This window comes from Vigna umbellata, chromosome 8, assembly GCF_029865625.1.
Source record: "Vigna umbellata cultivar VRB3 chromosome 8, Vumbellata_1.0, whole genome shotgun sequence".
In the NCBI taxonomy this organism is placed as follows: Eukaryota; Viridiplantae; Streptophyta; class Magnoliopsida; order Fabales; family Fabaceae; genus Vigna; species Vigna umbellata.
The window spans coordinates 4,955,404-4,974,910 of NC_142172.1; the positions used below are offsets into that span (position 1 = coordinate 4,955,404).

The window sequence follows — 19,507 nt, forward strand, 5'->3', positions numbered from 1 at the left end:
GGTGGAACAGTTGAATCGCATGCCTGCCCGGATCTCCTTGCTAGAATTACTCATGCACTCTGCCTCGCACCGAAAGTTGTTGATGAAGATACTCAGTGAGGCTCATGTAGAACAAGGTATTTCTCTGAACAAGTTCGAGGGCATTGTTGGCAACATCGTTGCTAATAATTACCTCACCTTCACTGATGAAGAGATACCTGTTGAGGGGAGAGGTCATAACAAAGCCCTTCATGTCTCTGTGAAATGCCTGGATCACGTTATAGCGCGTGTCTTGGTGGACAATGGCTCCTCTCTGAACGTCATGCCAAAATCGACATTGGAGAAGCTCCCCTGTGATGGAATGCATATGAAGCCGAGCTCTATGATTGTGAGGGCATTTGACGGCAGTAAAAGGGTAGTGATGGGAGAAATTGAATTGCCCGTTCAAGTCGGTCCTTGTGTCTTTCAAGTGACCTTTCAAGTTATGGATATCCTCCCGGCTTATAGGTGTTTGTTGGGTCGCCTGTGGATCCATTCTGCAGGAGTTGTGCCTTCCACACTACACCAAAAGCTGAAATATGTTATGGGAGATAAGCTGGTGATAGTATCAGGAGAGGAGGACCTCCTTGTGAGCGGACCATCATCCTCCCGTTATATTGAAGTAGCCGAGGAAGCTCTCGAGGCAACTTTCCAATCTCTGGAGATCGTGGGAAACACCTACGTGGAGCCATTCGCGATCAGCCCACATCTGTCGCGTGCTTCTATCATGATGGCCAAAGTCATGTTAAAAGAAGGTTATATGCATGGGAAAGGTTTGGGTAGGTATGGACAGGGGCGAGCATTCCCTCTGGAGGTCGTCGAGAACAAGAATAGGTATGGCCTGGGATACAAGCCCACCAAGGAGGATAGGAGAAGGTTGATAGAAGAAAGGAGGGAGCGTAGTCTGGCTCGGATGGAAAGACGGGAGCCCAAAGTGGGAAGAATTCGTATCTGTGACTGATGAGTCGTTATTTATTGAATTATATTTAGTTTATTGCACTTAAATAAACCAGGGAATTGTGTTTAATTGTTTGTTATTTCCTCGTTTTCCGAATTTTGCTTAATTTGGTCGAAAATTTGTAATTGTGCTAATTTGGGTTTTCTGAGCTAATTAAGTGCATTCTTGAAGTGCAGGAAAATTTCGGAAATACATTTTGGGACATCAGGAAGAGTGCCAAATAAATTGAAGACTCTCCAGACAGACATTGTTGAATTAATTAAAATGTAATTCAGTAGTTTAGAATTTTTGTATCAACTTTTATATTTTGGGTCAATTTTTGGTAAAGTAGATTAGGCCCAAAAGTTGAGATTAGTGACTTAGACTCTAGGGTTTTTGTGTGGACCCCACCCTCATTAAAGGGGAGACACACGGCCCTTAGGTTGAGGCCGCCACTTGCATTTTTTTTGGCCGCTGCTTACTAGTTCCTTTTCTCTCGGTTTTGAACGTTTTGGAGAATGAATGAAGCACTGATTTTTACTCTGATTTGCTGATTACTCATGGCTCTTTTCATTGTGGTTCATACATTTTGTATTGTCCAGCGTTGCATTGTGATTGATTAGTGAATTGTGTATGCTACGGTCACTGGATGAACACTGTCACGACTCACATTAGGAATGAATGACGGAACGCATTTTAAATTCTTGAAGCATGTTTTCCTTCTTTAGCTAGAAGCGTTGATTCACCTGGTTGGAAGAAGCGCACAGCAGTTGCACGGTGAAGAAGTGGTGAGCACGGTCAAGCAAGGAGAAGGCTGGAATGCGTTCGATGCTGTGTCTCGTCCAAACATAGGAGATTTCGGTCATCATTGCCACATCCAGGAGCAGCTGAAAACTTCAAGCAAGTGTCACAGCCTTGGAGTTGGAATGAACCAAGAGGTGGCACGGATGGTTGGAAGATAAATGTGATTTATCTTTTGGGAAAAGCAGTGCGCAAAGAGAAAGCCAAACTCACGGGATTTGGCAGCTGGATGGTGATGGTCTAAGTAGCAATGTGTTGTCACGGCTTGGATGGAAGAGCAAGCACACATGGCGTCTTGGTAGAAGCTTGCAGCAAGCACGCTATTGAGCTGGAAGAGAAGCACTTTACAGCTGGTTTGTTTTGGTCTATGAAGAAGTTCATTCACGTGAAGGAAGAGGTGGCCCACGGTCATTGATACAATTCTTTATCCTTTAAGAATGAATGATAACTTAGATAAGAGAAGCCCGAAACAGTGATTGAGATTGGATGGAAGGGTGCACGGAAGTGGATCCCCTTTTTCTTAGCATACATCCTAATTGAAGCGTGTTTGACTTTTGGTGCATTCCAATTACCAACTTCCGTAAATTTTTATTTTTATTTCTTTTGCTTAATTATGTGCGTATGAGTTGGTGCCTACTTGCGTTTATGGAATTGTCAGTTTGATACTTTTCGGTTTGTTGCATGTTCAATTTGTTCTAAGCAATTTTCATTTTAATGTTTTTAGTCATATTAGGTTGTGTTTGATTTTAAAGTTTAGATTTAGTTTAAGTGCATTCACAAAATCTTCAAAACCCCCCCCACTATGTGTTTGACCTAAGACTCGAACCACATTTGGTCCTTGAGAGACGACCTAGGAGTCACTTCCTAGTCTATACTGCATTCTTTTATGCACAACTTTTGTGGGAGGAGCGACCCTCTCATCAAAATGGCGCCGTTGCCGGGGACCAATGGTTCGGTCTTAGGTCTTTTTGTTGTGTTTGTGTGTTGTGTTTTGTCTTGTGTTGTGATGTGATGTGATGTGATGTGATGTTCTGTTGTGTGTGTGTGTTGCATGTATAAATGTGTTGTGTTTTATTTGTTTCGTAATTTTTAGTATTTTTCTTTTTCCATGTCTACCTATTTTGGTTATGTGAATGGTGCTTATTCTGTGAGTGCCTCTGATTATGATTCTCCTTCTGCATGTTACTCTGATTATAATTCATATTCTGCTGATTTCTATGTTGAGAACAATATGACTCATCCTCTAATTTCTGAGAGTGCTCTTTGTGAGCCGGTTTCACTTAAGGAGGATGATCTTCATTGCGATCTCACCCCTGGACTGATACATTTGCTGCCTAAGTTTCATGGTTTTGCAGGAGAATGCCCACACAGACATTTGGAGGAGCTCCACATCATGTGCTCTTCAATGAAACCTCCAGATGTCCCTCTTGATTACATTTTCTTGAGCGCATTTCCGCATTCATTACAAGGAGCAGCTAAGGATTGGAAAGACTCTCTTCCTCTGAGATCTGTTACCGATTGGGGATATCTTGAGCATCAGTTTCTGAGCAAATTTTCCCCTGTGCAATATGCTTACAGCAACGGTCTTGGATGGAATGACCCTACCTTGGGATGGTATGATGCTCCACAACATCAATATCAAGAACCACCATTCCAGAGTACTTTTATGCCTCCACCAGTCCAGCAATACGAGAGTCAGCAGTACAGTGCTCCTGCCGAAATAGCTCCTCAACCTTCTACTTCTGAGCCTACATTGCAGGAGTTGTTGGAGCAGATGACCATGCAAAACCTTCAGTTTCGGCAAGAGAACATGCAGTTCCAGCAAGAAATAGGAGCTGCCATTCAGAGTATGACTGATCAAATAGGGCAGATGGCCACTCAACTCACTGAGGAACAGTCTCAAGATTTAGAGGAATCACCATTTCAGACTGTTCTGATTCCTGATGATGTTAGTGTCATCCACATAGAAGATGGGGAGCAGAGTTATGAGCTTACTACTGTGCCATCTACTTTCCCATCATCCTATGTCCCTACCCTTGCACCTGAGGAGACTGCTGAAGATTTTGAGGACCAGGCAGGTATAAGCAGTAATTTTGAGCCAGGTAGACCATTTTCATCCTCCACCACTATTCCAATCTTTAGGGAAGTGGAGGTAAACATACCTCAAATTGATTATTCTGTTGATGATTGTGCTATGCATGATTATGATGTTGATAGGTGTGTTGATGATTATATTGTTGATGAGTTTGTTCTTAATTGTCCTTCTCTGCATGATGAGAACCACTTTTTGCTATCACATCCAAATGTTTATTCTCCATGCACTGAACATGAATCTGAGTTTGTAGTTGATATTGCTGGTGATTTTGAAATTGATTCATGTTCTGAGGATGTATCTGAGGTTCAGCCTGTTACACTAGGATTGGGTGTTATACCTCTGCATGTCATTTCTTTGGAGCCACATTGCACTAACCATGTTGCAGGAGGTACACATGAATTTGACCAACAAACACCCACTATTGAAGACAAAGGTGCTCACATACACAACAGCTTCAAGATCAATAGGCACCAGCTGAACCTGCTCATCAACAACCTTTGCTTCTTAGATCCAGCTGTGGATGATATCTCCCTGCTAGATCAAATCTGGAGGATGAAGCAATTCTTCCTCAAAACTTCCTTGCTGGATCCTGTGGTGGAAGACATCTCCCTGAAAGTCCAAAATTGGCAACTGCCACCATGATCAGGGGAGTTTCCTTTCTCTCTTCTCCCCCTTTCCCTACTTTTATTGCACTTGTCCATGATCTGTTGACTGTTATGATTTCTGATCTTATGCTTATGACACATTGAGGACACTGTGTAGTTTAAGTGTGGTCTATTGGGGGAGATTCTGATTTTACTTTGATAGCTTTTGTTTTCCGTGTTAAATTTTTTTTTCTTTTCTAGGTTATTTTTGTCGTGTCTTGTGTACAGCTTTGCATTTTTCTCTTAAATTCTGGATTGTGGTTAGGTTGTCAGTTTTCCTTCACTTCATTGATACTCTGAGATGTTTGAAATCCTTGCTTTTCTCTGCTTGGGAACATGATCATGATGTTTGAGAGGTTGAATTGATTGTGACAGAATTACCCGGTGTGAGATTTGAGCCACTTTATGTTCTTTCTTGTGTGTGATATGTCTCTTGATTGCTTGCGCATATGCCTTGGCTTAACTCTTGTTGATAATAATTCTTGATTGATATGCATGTTTGGAAGTGATAAAGGCAATTTTGTTTTTGAGCCTCTCTAGCCAAATAAGCTTACCTTGCTCTGATTCTTTGATAACCCATTTTGAGCCTATACTTTCCTCATTTCTTTGTTTTGAAGCTCATACACTAGCCCTAAGTGAAAAACCATGATTACCTTAACCTTAGGGAATTTTGGAGCTTTGGAAGTGTTTTGGGAACAAGTGTGGTCTCCTTGGGGTTTTTGATGAATTGGCTGGTTGGTTCCTCTTCTTGTTTTATGTTTGTAAATATGTTGTGTATCTTGTCTCTTATAGTTGTGTGCTAAAGAGAGAAAAGAAAAGAGATAGGATGAAAAAAAAAAAAAATTGAAAAAAATGAAAAAAAAAAAAAAAAAAATTTTGTGAATAATGGAGTCAAGAAGAGGATGGAATTAGAGGTTGTGGGTGTGTTTGAATGTGTTTACACTTGTTCCCCATTGCTCCTCTGTTCCTTATGGTTTGTAGCTTCTTATCCAGATATACCATCCCTTGTCCTTGGTCCCATTACATCCATGAAAGACCTTTTGATTTGAACATGCATGTATTTTGAGTGTTGATATTAGAGGCTTGCCAAGTCTATTTGTGTTTGCTTTCTTGAGTGCATTGAGTGACATTGATTTACCTTAAACACTTGAGAGAAACACTGATTGTGTGCATCTGTGAGGTTCTGTTGTTTTTGATTCACCTCTTGAGCTGATTAATCATTTTGCCATGTCTTGAATTGCTTGGATGATTTCATGAGTATCTGCTTTCTCTGATTCATTCTGTGTTGGAATTGTCTACTTCCTTTCTTGGTCCAGATTCCTGGAGAACTGTGTAATTCTGTTTCTGTTCCTGTTTTGGAGTCTTTGTTGTCTGTCTGTCGAGTCTGTGTCACCTCCCTGATGTTTGAGTAGTTCCCTGGTTTTCGTCTTGGTTTTGCCCAGGAGTGCAAAAGACTAAGTGTGGTCTATTTTGATGAGTCGTTATTTATTGAATTATATTTAGTTTATTGCACTTAAATAAACCAGGGAATTGTGTTTAATTGTTTGTTATTTCCTCGTTTTCCGAATTTTGCTTAATTTGGTCGAAAATTTGTAATTGTGCTAATTTGGGTTTTCTGAGCTAATTAAGTGCATTCTTGAAGTGCAGGAAAATTTCGGAAATACATTTTGGGACATCAGGAAGAGTGCCAAATAAATTGAAGACTCTCCAGACAGACATTGTTGAATTAATTAAAATGTAATTCAGTAGTTTAGAATTTTTGTATCAACTTTTATATTTTGGGTCAATTTTTGGTAAAGTAGATTAGGCCCAAAAGTTGAGATTAGTGACTTAGACTCTAGGGTTTTTGTGTGGACCCCACCCTCATTAAAGGGGAGACACACGGCCCTTAGGTTGAGGCCGCCACTTGCATTTTTTTTTGCCGCTGCTTACTAGTTCCTTTTCTCTCGGTTTTGAACGTTTTGGAGAATGAATGAAGCACTGATTTTTACTCTGATTTGCTGATTACTCATGGCTCTTTTCATTGTGGTTCATACATTTTGTATTGTCCAGCGTTGCATTGTGATTGATTAGTGAATTGTGTATGCTACGGTCACTGGATGAACACTGTCACGACTCACATTAGGAATGAATGACGGAACGCATTTTAAATTCTTGAAGCATGTTTTCCTTCTTTAGCTAGAAGCGTTGATTCACCTGGTTGGAAGAAGCGCACAGCAGTTGCACGGTGAAGAAGTGGTGAGCACGGTCAAGCAAGGAGAAGGCTGGAATGCGTTCGTTGCTGTGTCTCGTCCAAACATAGGAGATTTCGGTCATCATTGCCACATCCAGGAGCAGCTGAAAACTTCAAGCAAGTGTCACAGCCTTGGAGTTGGAATGAACCAAGAGGTGGCACGGATGGTTGGAAGATAAATGTGATTTATCTTTTGGGAAAAGCAGTGCGCAAAGAGAAAGCCAAACTCACGGGATTTGGCAGCTGGATGGTGATGGTCTAAGTAGCAATGTGTTGTCACGGCTTGGATGGAAGAGCAAGCACACATGGCGTCTTGGTAGAAGCTTGCAGCAAGCACGCTATTGAGCTGGAAGAGAAGCACTTTACAGCTGGTTTGTTTTGGTCTATGAAGAAGTTCATTCACGTGAAGGAAGAGGTGGCCCACGGTCATTGATACAATTCTTTATCCTTTAAGAATGAATGATAACTTAGATAAGAGAAGCCCGAAACAGTGATTGAGATTGGATGGAAGGGTGCACGGAAGTGGATCCCCTTTTTCTTAGCATACATCCTAATTGAAGCGTGTTTGACTTTTGGTGCATTCCAATTACCAACTTCCGTAAATTTTTATTTTTATTTCTTTTGCTTAATTATGTGCGTATGAGTTGGTGCCTACTTGCGTTTATGGAATTGTCAGTTTGATACTTTTCGGTTTGTTGCATGTTCAATTTGTTCTAAGCAATTTTCATTTTAATGTTTTTAGTCATATTAGGTTGTGTTTGATTTTAAAGTTTAGATTTAGTTTAAGTGCATTAACAAAATCTTCAAAACCCCCCCCACTATGTGTTTGACCTAAGACTCGAACCACATTTGGTCCTTGAGAGACGACCTAGGAGTCACTTCCTAGTCTATACTGCATTCTTTTATGCACAACTTTTGTGGGAGGAGCGACCCTCTCATCAGTGACCTCAAGGAGAGCTTTCGCAGAGCTGGTTGGGTTAACGCTGGCCACATAGCAGCTGTGGGAGATGAAGATGGATCGGAAGGCTCCAGTTGCGTGTGGGCCTGCTCCCCGGATGCACGACTCGACAACTGGGAGATGTTGGATTTGCCCGTGATGCTTAATTTGAATAAGATGTAATAACTTTAATTAATCCTATAGCTTTACCCGGGGCTTTAGGATTCATGACTTACGGGTTGACGCTTTTAGTTTGTTATGCTCAGCGCGATAATCAAAGTGTGTTTGTTTGTGTTTTATCATCATTTTGCATTCCTCGTCGTTTTTCATTTATTTATTTCCTTTTCATAAACTCAAATAATGCAGATATGACAATGAATGTTTTGAAAGTAATTATGTTGATATTCCTGATTTTGGGCGCCCCGTCAATAATACGGAAGATGATTGTGATGATGACCCGGAACCCCCTCCTGAACTGTTGAGACTAGTGGAACAAGAGTGTAAGGAGATGAAACCTCACCAGGAAGATGTTGAAGTACTCAATTTAGGGAATGAGGATGAGGTAAAGGAGGTGAAGATTGGTACAACCATGAAGGCAGAAGTGAAAGAAAAATTGCGTGACTTATTGAGGGAGTTCAGGGATGTGTTTGTTTGGTCTTACAATGACATGCCAGGCCTCGATACAGATATTGTACAACACAAGCTCCCACTCAAGCCGGAATGCCCACCGGTAAAGCAAAAGCTAAGAAGGATGAAACCGGAAATGTCCTTGAAGATCAAGGAGGAGGTACAGAAGCAATTCGATGCAGGGTTTCTAGCTGTGGCGAGATACCCAGAATGGGTAGCAAACATTGTACCGGTGCCTAAGAAGGATGGTAAAGTTCGGATGTGTGTCGATTATCGAGATTTGAATCGCGCAAGCCCAAAGGACAATTTCCCATTACCACACATCGACACCCTGGTTGATAATACAGCCAAGTATTCACTGTTTTCGTTCATGGATGGTTTTTCGGGGTATAACCAGATCAAGATGGCGCCAGAAGATATGGAAAAGACTACTTTTATTACATTGTGGGGCACATTTTGTTATAAAGTGATGTCTTTTGGACTCAAGAATGCTGGGGCAACATATCAAAGGGCGATGGTGGCACTTTTCCATGATATGATGCACAAGGAGATTGAAGTTTATGTGGACGACATGATCGCGAAGTCCGAATCAGAAGAAGAACACGTCCTCAACTTGAGAAAGTTATTCGAGAGATTGAGGAAGTATAAGCTTAGGCTGAATCCCGCCAAATGTACATTTGGAGTGAAATCCGGGAAATTGTTGGGCTTTATTGTCAGCCAAAGGGGGATAGAGGTGGATCCAGACAAAGTGCGAGCGATAATGGAAATGCCTGTGCCTAAAACGGAAAAAGAAGTTCGAGGGTTTTTGGGTAGATTGAATTACATTGCTAGATTCATCTCCCACTTAACTGCTACTTGTGAACCACTGTTCAAGTTGTTACGAAAGAATCAGGCTGTGGTGTGGAATGAGGATTGTCAGGCCGCTTTTGAGAGAGTCAAACAATACTTACAAAACCCTCCTGTATTACGTCCACCAGAACCAGGAAGGCCACTCATTTTGTATTTGACTGTATTGGACAAGTCAATGGGTTGTGTGTTGGGTCAGCATGATGAGGATGGCAAAAGAGAGCACGCTATATATTACTTGAGCAAGAAGTTCACAGACTGCGAACAACGATATTCATCGTTAGAGCGGACTTGCTGCGCATTGGCGTGGGCCGCTCATCGTTTAAGGCAATACATGTTGAGTCATTCCACATGGTTGATATCCAAGATGGATCCTATCAAGTATATTTTTGAAAAGCCTGCTCTTACTGGAAGGATAGCTCGATGGCAAATGTTATTGTCAGAGTACGACATCGTACATGTCACTCAAAAATCTGTCAAGGGTAGCGCACTAGCAGAATACCTGGCTCATCAACCCCTTTGTGATTATCAACCAATGCAACCTGAATTTCCTGATGAGGATATCATGGCTCTATTCGAAGAGAACAAAGAAGACCGAAACGAAAAAGCGTGGACGGTGTTATTCGACGGAGCCTCGAATGTGATGGGACATGGAATAGGGGCAGTGCTTATCTCCCCAGAGCGTCAATATATACCAATGACGGCAAGGTTGTGTTTTAGCTGCACAAATAACATCGCTGAATATGAAGCCTGTGCCATGGGTATTCGAGCAGCAATTGAGTCTAAGGCAAAAATTCTGGATGTGTATGGAGATTCGGCTTTGGTCATCCATCAACTGAAAGGAGAATGGGAAACTAGGGATACAAAATTAATTCCCTACCAAGCTTACATCAGGGGATTATTGGAGTATTTCGATTCCATCACATTTAACCATATACCTCGAGAAGATAATCAATTAGCAGACTCACTGGCTACCTTGTCGTCAATGTTTGAGGTTGATCAAGATGCAGAATTACCAAGAATCAAAATGAAAAGCCATGCAGAGCCAGCATATTGCCACTTCATCGAGGAGGAGTTAGACGGTAAACCTTGGTACTTTGATATCAAGCGTTATCTTAAAACCCGAGAATACCCTGAGGATGTGTCTGAAAACGATAAAAGAGCACTAAGAAGGTTGGCCGGCAGTTTCATCTTAAGTGGGGATGTTTTATACAAGAGAAACCATGACATGGTTCTCCTCAGATGTGTGGATGCAAAGGAAGCCGAGTTGATATTGAAAGAAGTGCACGAAGGTACATTTGGTACACACATGAATGGACATTCGATGGCTAGGAAGATCTTAAGAGCTGGTTACTTCTGGTTGACCATGGAAAACGATTGTTGCATACACGTGAGGAAGTGTGAGAAATGTCAGATATATGCAGATAATATCAATGTGCCACCCACTGCTCTGAACGTGTTGTCTGCACCATGGCCATTTTCGATGTGGGGAATAGATGTCATCGGAGCTATAGAACCAAAAGCGTCAAATGGACATCGCTTCATACTAGTCGCAATCGACTATTTCACCAAGTGGGTTGAGGCTGCTTCGTATGCCAACGTGACTAGAAAGGTTGTGGTTAGATTCATAAGGAAGGAGTTGATCTGTAGGTATGGGCTACCTAACAAGATCATCACTGATAATGCTACCAACCTGAACAATCAGATGATGGCGGAGTTATGTGAGGAATTCAAAATTCACCACCATAATTCCTCTCCTTATCGTCCAAAGATGAATGGGGCAGTAGAGGCTGCTAACAAGAACATCAAGAAGATTGTGCAGAAGATGGTGGTCACTTACAAGGACTGGCACGAAATGCTTCCTTTCGCTTTGCACGGATACCGCACATCAGTACGAACATCAACTGGGGCCACGCCGTTCTCGCTAGTGTATGGGATGGAAGCGGTACTTCCATTTGAGGTCGAAATTCCCTCCTTACGCGTGTTAATGGAAACTAAGTTAGAGGAAGCTGAGTGGGTTCAAACCCGATTCGACCAACTCAACCTTATCGAAGAGAAAAGGTTAACAGCAGTGTGTCATGGACAGCTGTATCAAAGGAGAATGAAAAAGGCGTTTGACAAAAGGGTGCACCCAAGAGAGTTTCATGAGGGCGAACTGGTGTTGAAGAGGATTTTGCCCATCCAAAAAGATCATCGAGGCAAGTGGACCCCAAACTATGAAGGGCCGTTTGTGGTGAAGAAAGCATTCTCTGGTGGGGCACTAATTCTCACAAGGATGGATGGGGAGGAATTACCGTTACCGGTTAATTTTGATGCGGTCAAAAAGTTCTATGTATGATGATTCCGTGATAGGGGTTGCCGTTAGCGAATATTAACATTGCCTTTTAAATTGTTGTCATCTGTGTTATTTCATTCAATAAATACCGCATATTAAATTTTTGTTCATACTTTCTGAAATTATTGCATGTCGTGCTGAGCTGTTTAGGTAAATAAAGAGGAATGAAAACGAAAATAATTGAATGAATGTCAATAAAAGCATCAGGGGTATTCAGTCGGCTTAGCTCGGTCCTGGTGGGTGTCGTAAAAAAGTAAAAAATAAAAAAATAAAAAAATAAAAAAAAGGAAAGCAAAAGAAAGGACGTAGTTGAATTCGTTGTCAATGAGGTTGTCAAGGGCGTAGTGTTTTCGAAAAGCAAAAGCAAAATAAATTTTGAAAATACCAAAGTTGGGTCTTCTCCTGATGCAAGGTTTCGGGGGTAACCATCGTTCTTTTCCGGCTAGAGCATCTGCATTCATACTACTTGAACCCTCAACCTTTTCATTTCCCATTAAAACAAGGGGTTGTCATGAATACAATACTGGGGCAGTGTTCATCATGGTACACATCCCCAACGATCTGTTGATTAGGAGATAAAAAAAAAAAAAAAAAAAAGGAAAAAAAGAAAGGGAAAAATAATGAAGTCGATGTGTCAACCACTACTGAGTTTTATTCCAGGGCTAAGGTCGCGAGAAAGTAAGGTAAGCAAAGATTCAGAGTGACGTGTGGCCATTTTTTCTTTATCCAAACGTTAAAAGAAGTTTATCCAATTGCACCCCTTTTGAGCCATAAATTATATTTGTTTTCATCACCCCTGACAAGAATCATTAGCACATCGATGTCAACCTAAAGGGTACATCAAGGGCATCCGAAATCAAGGAGGGGTTTTCTGAAAAAAAAAAAAGAAGGAAAAAGAAATAAAAAATATATAAAGTCTCAAAGAAGTACACAACAGAGACAACGAAGCAAGCGACCCAAAAGGGGAAGAAAAGAAAGAAAAAAATAAAAGGATGCCCGAAGTCTCAAATCTTTAGGGATAGTTGACTCGACACCTTGCAAATGATTCTTGTTGAAACAATTTAACCGCCAAACACTTATTTGAGCCTTCATTATCCATTTCTTTCAAAACCCTTTGACCTTTAGCCACGGTACAAGCCAATAAAAGTCCACGCTGACTGAAGACTGTTTGTCCTAGTCTTTCTCACGAATTTAACCCTGAAACGAAATGATGTGGTGAATGGCACAATCACTCAAAAGAAAAGAAAAAAGAAGGAAAGAAAATAAAAACATCGAAAAAAAGAGAAAAGACAAAAAAAGGTGAAGTCTCCCCGTCAATCAAGAATCGCCAAATTGGGGCAATCCTTCCTACCCGAACCTTTCCCCCTCTCCAAATCAAGTTTACTATACGCAACAAAGTTGGGGCAACCCTTGCGGGCCATGCATGTGTAGATACTAACAACACCTCCCAAAGTAAGAAAAATTCAAATGCTAACGTTACCCACAGGTAATCATTCAACCATCTACCTTTCATACTCATCTCCCGCACCCTTTCAGGTTCAAGCTAGTGCTAGAGGGAATTTGAACCCCTAGTTACGTTCTCCTCCTTTCATCAAAGAACCCACTGCTTCTTGACATTATTTTGATTGAATGCATTTCGAACGTACATCGCGTTTGACGTCAACATTGACAACGGATTCCAAGCATAGAATTTTCGCCAAAAAAAAAACAGAGAAAAAAAAAAGGTGTAAGAAAGGGAAAGCGAGAGCAAAAGAAGGGAACGAAACCAATGGCTCATATGCATTCATGCACCATCATAACATAACATCATTTCATAGAAAGCAAAGGAAATTGTTCAAAAATCCGTAAGGGGAAAATGAAGTGGTGAAAAAGGTTAGCAGACCTTTATATCTAAATCTCTCTAATGTTTTGCTAAGTATTTACCAATGTTTCTTCAAAAAAAGATCTGAATCCAAGAGTTTCTTCTACGATAGCACACCTCAAGGCCCTTGTCGAGCCTACTGATCCTCATTTCATTCATCCACAGGGTTTGTACACCCTCCACGAGGTTAGTACACCTCACATCATTCATCCATAGGGTTTGTACACCCTCCACGAGGTTAGTACACCTCACATCATTCATCCATAGGGTTTGTACACCCTCCACGAGGTTAGTACACCTCACATTCTTCATCCATAGGGTTTGTACACCCTCCACGAGGTTAGTACACCTCACATTCTTCATCCATAGGGTTTGTACACCCTCAACGAGGTTAGTACACCTCATATCATTCATCCACAGGGTTTGTACACCCTCCAAGAGGTCATATCATTCATCCATAGGGTTTGTACACCCTCCACGAGGTTAGTACACCTCATATCATTCATCCACAGGGTTTGTACACCCTCCAAGAGGTCACATCTTTCGTTTAGGGTTTGTACACCCTCCAAGAGGTTAGTACACCTCACATCATTCATCCATAGGGTTTGTACACCCTCCAAGAGGTTAGTACACCTCACATCATTCATCCATAGGGTTTGTACACCCTCCGCGAGGTTAGTACACCTCACATCATTCATCCATAGGGTTTGTACACCCTCCAAAAGGTTTGTACACCTCGTTCCGCTCAGGCACGGTTTTGGTTCAGCGTTTCAAGCCCAGCCTTGTCTGGCGCCTCTAGTTTTTCTGTGATTTTGGGCCCTGTGCTCGGCAATGGTTGTTTATGTTGCAATCTCACATTCTTCATCAATTTGTTTAACTTATGTTCCGTATTCATTTTTACTTTATTTCGCCTCCTTAGAAATCCAGACGAAATTAGTATTTCTATCTTTACTTATCTTTTACAATATAATATGAAAACATCACTTTGTCATATTACATAGTAAAATTTAAGTAAAGAGGGGCAACTGTCAATACCAAATTTCGTCCGGATCGTTTTTGGCTTTACTATAGTCTATTATATTGTTACTCATTTTTATTTCTTATTCTTATCTTTTATTTTCGTTTTTATCTTTTATTTATTTATTTATTGTTATTTTTTTATTTATTTCTTTTCTCATTTTTTATTATTATTATTATTATTATTTATTGTTATTATTATTTTTGTATTATTCTAGTTTTATTTACATATATTATCTTATTTTTCTTCATATATATGCAAATATATTTTTCTTACACTTTTATTATTTTATTTTTATTTTATTTTATTTTCATCTTCAATTTTACCTATTTAAAGTTTATTTTGCTTAATATAATTAATACGGTTTTTTTTAAAAAAAATTTTAATAAAAAAATATATATATATATATATATATATAATAAAAATAAAAAATAAAAAAAAATAAAAGAAGAAAATTATGAGAAAGGAGAGAATGTTTTCGGATTGGGAGACAAAAAAACAGTACGTATGTTGGAGAGTGAGGGGCAGAAAACCGTTTCTGCAGGTAAGGACGCGGGGTGATGGCAGGGCATACGGAATTGAGTACGGTTGGATTTGGGGGTATACAAATGGCACAAAAGACAAGCACGGGGAGGAGGATGGGGCTTCGATTTTTTTGGCATTTTGCAAAGGAGAACGAGAAGGGATTTTACAACAAAGAGAAGGGAGAAGTCAGCCACTCAAGGGAGAAGGGGATTTTCCTGGAGATCTTCACTACCAGCACCAACTTCACTCGCAGTTGCAGCAGCCGCTAGAGACGCCAAGCAAGAGCATAGGAGCTCCAAGAGGTAAGCAACTACTTCACTCGTTCATATTGTCATGTATGATGGGATGAACACTGGAGCTTTTATGGTTGCCATTGCCTTTTTATACTTGTTGTTGCGTTTTTACGCTTGATATTGCTCTGTTTAAGATTTGTCCTGTATATGAACCTTCACCATCGTCTCCGGCTACTATAGTAACCAACACCCTTTCAGCCACCTTTTTCTTCCACTCCCAATTCGCACCCTTCAAGTCTCCCTTCATTTCCAATCAACAACACCTTATCCCACAACCAAACAACCTATGATCTTCATCCTTATTCCACGGGGGCACCTAACATCTTCATCCTTATACCACCTCCAGCATCATCATCTCTAACACTACTACCAACACCCCACGGCCAACCCATCATTTTCATCCCTTGCCTTCTTCATTTTCAACACCTCATCTCCATCTTCAACCATAATCCACTCTCAACATCCCTTTTCTTCCTCTCACCACTTTCATCTCCAGCACCACTTCCAGCACCATCACTCTCATCTCCCCAACATCTTCGACGCCACCTCCAACAAGCATAACCCAATCAACACGTAAGGCAGAACAAATCCAGCATTCACCCCTCACATTCAGATGTACACAACACACACTCGTAATTTTCAAATTAATCAGTAAATCAATAAAAAACGATAAAAATTAGGGGAAGAAGAGAGGGAAATGTGGTTTTGCGGGGACGATTAGCAGTCGGGAAAGCCCTCGAACGGAGAGGGAGGAAAGTGACACTGGTGGCGCCGGTGAAGAAGCGCGCTCCAGCTAGAGGCAACGGTGGCCGGCTCTGGCAGAGGCGGCGGCAGGAGGTGCCCAAGGTGGAAAAGCCTCAACCCTAGGCTAGTGCGAGAGAGAGAGGGGGAGAGAACGCCGTGGCCGGCCGTGGTTCCGGTGGTGCTTGGGGTCGCCACCGACACCGAGACGGGTGGAAGGTGGTGGCGCGGTGGCTGGTTGGAAGAAGTAATGGCGCAGGTGTTCAAGGGAGGCAATCCCAGCCCTAGATTTTCCTGGTCAGAGAGAGAAAGAGACCTGGGTCTCGATGGAGGGAAGCAGCATTGAGTGTAGAGTCAGAGAACCCCTAGGGGAATTCTAGGGTAGAAACCACCCGGGTGGGCCAAGCCCATAATAAACGCACGTTTTCGGCCTTTTTCGAACGTTCGTCATCTACCCCCTCTCCGAACGTCCGTCCGTCAACTTCTTGGACGGACCGTTTGGGTGACCATCTCCCCAATGAACGCTCGTCCACAACGAGCGCTCGTCTTTCAGCCTCTTTTCCCAGCGTCCGTTCGCCAATTCATCAACGAACGCTCGTCCCCAACGAGCGTTCGTCATTCAGCCCGTCCCCCAACGAGCGTTCGTCATTCAGCCTCTTTTCCCAGCGTCCGTTCGCCAATTCATCAACGAACGCTCGTCCCAACGAGCGTTCGTCATTTAGCCCGTTTCCCAGTGTCCGTTCGCCAATTCATCAACGAACGCTCGTCCCCAACGAGCGTTCGTCATTCAGCCCGTTTCCCAGCGTCCGTCCGCCAATTCTCCAACTAACGCTCGTCCCCTGACGAGCGTTCGTCATTCAGCCCGTCCCCCAACGAGCGCTCGTCATTCAGCCCGTTTCCCAGCGTCCGCTCACCAGTTCCCCAACGAACGCTCGTCCCCAACGAGCGCTCGTCATTCAGCCCGTTTCCCAGCGTCCGTTCAATAATCGCCCAATGAACGCTCGTCCCAACGAACGCTCGTCCCCAACGAGCGTTCGTCACTCAACCTCCTTTCCCAATGAACGCTCGTCATCTACCCTCCTGTACTCAACTTACGTTCGTCATATCACCCACGAACGCTCGTCATCCAGGCTATTTTTCTCAACGTACGTTCGTCAACTCTCCCCAACGGACGCTCGTCATCCAGGCTCCTTTACTCAACATACGTTCGTCATATCACCCAGGAACGCTCGTCGTCCAGGCTATTTTTCTCAGCGTCCGTTCATAATTCCCCCAACGCTCGTTATTTCTCCTCATTCTCAACGTCCGTTTATGATTTCCCCAACGCTCGTTATTTTTATTCGTTTGTTTTTCTTATTTTATTTTATTCTATTTATTTTTGTCTATCTTATTTTAATTGTTTTATTTATTTCTTTTATTTTTATTTTTATTTTTATTTATTATTTTATTTTGTTCTATCTACTTATTCTAGATATTTACTTATCCTAAAATATATATTTAATAATGCAATATTTACAATTTAAATAAAGGAATTTATAAAAATATGTTTTAAGGGTTTAGGCACATGTGTGATCGCACGCATCGTCCTTGTGCTGAAAACCTTTTCTCTTTCTTAAATAAAATTACAAAGATATGTTTTGAAGGTTTAGGCACATGTGTGATCGCACGCATCGTCCTTGTGCTGAAAACCTTTTCTCTTTCTTAACTAAAATTACAAAAAATACGTTTTAAGGGTTTAGGCACATGTGTGATCGCACGCATCGTCCTTGTGCTGAAAACCTTTTCTCTTTCTAAATTGAAATTACAAAAAATGTTTTAAGGGTTTAGGCACATGTGTGATCGCACGCATCGTCCTTGTGCTAAAAACCTTTTCGCTTTCTTAATTAAAATTACAAAAAATATGTTTTAAAAGTTTAGGCACATGTGTGATCGCACGCATCGTCCTTGTGCTAAAAACCTTTTCTTTTCCTTAAGTAAAATTAACCAAAAAATATGTTTTAAAGGTTTATGCACATGTGTGATCGCACGCATCATCCTTGTGCTAACAACCTTTTCTCTTTCTTAAACAAAATACAAAAAAAGGTATAAAATCTTCAAAAAACCCGAAAACATCAACAATTTTAAACAACAAATAGTCTTGCTACCCAGAACTACGTGATCCTTGATTCTCCAACAAAAGTGGAGATACGTAGGAGCAAGGCTAGCCCTTGTCAGGTTCACTTTCCCAAAAATCCAAATTTACCCATAATCATATTCCAAACAAAATTTTCTAAACAATTTTCAAACAAATTTGCTAGCAGTTTTCTAAAAGAACTACGTAACCCTGATTTCTCATTTTGAATGAGAATACGTAGGAGCAAGGTCAATCCTTGTCGGGCCCAAAAAACTAAAAAATATGTTTTGTTTATTTTAGAATTTTATTTTAGGGGATAGTTAAACATTTTGAAAATCACATCATATTCGTGCATTTAGTTAAAGGTACTGCCTTAGGGCAGGCGTTGTGGGGTGCTAACACCTTCCCCACGCGTAACCGACTCCCGAACCCAATCTTTGGTTTTCGTGGACCGTGCTTTATCGTTTTATGGTTTTTCCGTAGTTTTCCAGAATAAACTATGGTGGCGACTCCAAAATCTCTTTTTAAAACCCGCGTTTCTCTTTTTTGGATCGTCGTCCCGTCGCGATTCCGGTTGCGACACACGTTAAGAACATATAAGGCTTTGTCATACACATCTTAAGTGGTAGATTGTATGTGGTAACTATCACTGGCCAACATGAATATGGTGATGCAGATGCCTGAGTATGGCGTAAACCCATTAGAGCATAGACCAAGTCTCACATTACGTGGTTCACTAGCGAAATTGTTGGAAGCGAAAGGAATGAGTTATGAGAAGATGGAGAGTGAAGGTGAGGTTTTGGTGAGTGGGGTTCATGGGTTTGATAAATTTAAGAGAAGGAGGAAAATGATTGACAATGGATGGAAGAAGTGCATGAAAGAAGAAGATTAAAAGTGGGGGAAGGAGATGGGCATGACTTGGTTGATGTAAAAGTGGCAAAGAAAAATAAAGGTGCTGGAAGAGGACCAAAAATCGTAAAGGAAGAAGCTTCGGATGGTCTTTGAAATCAAAGAAGAGAAAAAAAGGATTGAAGTATGCATGTTTTACATAGAGGATGGAGAAGAAAAAAAAATGGAAGAGAGAAAGGGTGGATGTTGGCGCATGTTGAGAAGAAAAAATGAAAGAATGGTAGGAAGATGGTTGACGTGACTTGAAGGGGGTGAAGTTTGGTGTTGAAAGGTCACATTGAGATAAAACAAATTAGAAGTGTGTTGCTGATAAGGTGCGTCAATTAAAAAAAAGAGAGAGGGGAAGAAAGTGGATTGTTGCAACGTAAGTGGTGGAAGAAATTAAGAGAGGAAAACAAAGTGAAAGTGGTGTATAATATGGTGAGACCATGAGTATTAAATGAAGGAGAGAGAAGAAATAAAGGGAGTGTGAGGAGATGGGGTTGCTACGTAAAAGGTGTTGGTGCATGGGTGAAGTTGTGATTTTTTTCTAACATAGCACATATTCCATTTATATTTACGAGGATAGGATACT

General features: G+C 41.3%; 1 protein-coding gene across 1 annotated transcript in view; it reads left to right on the forward strand.

Annotated features, from left to right (window-relative positions):
* The window catches only part of LOC148193888 (uncharacterized), a 31,072-nt gene extending 26,528 nt beyond the window's left edge, over positions 1-4,544 (forward strand). The window contains exons 2-3 of the mRNA XM_088096424.1: positions 1,688-1,905; positions 3,297-4,544. Of these exons, the coding sequence (XP_087952550.1) occupies positions 1,688-1,905; positions 3,297-4,493 (1,415 nt within the window). The 3' untranslated portion in view covers positions 4,494-4,544. The remainder of the gene's footprint in view (positions 1-1,687; positions 1,906-3,296) is intronic.
* Positions 4,545-19,507: the final 14,963 nt, after the last annotated feature.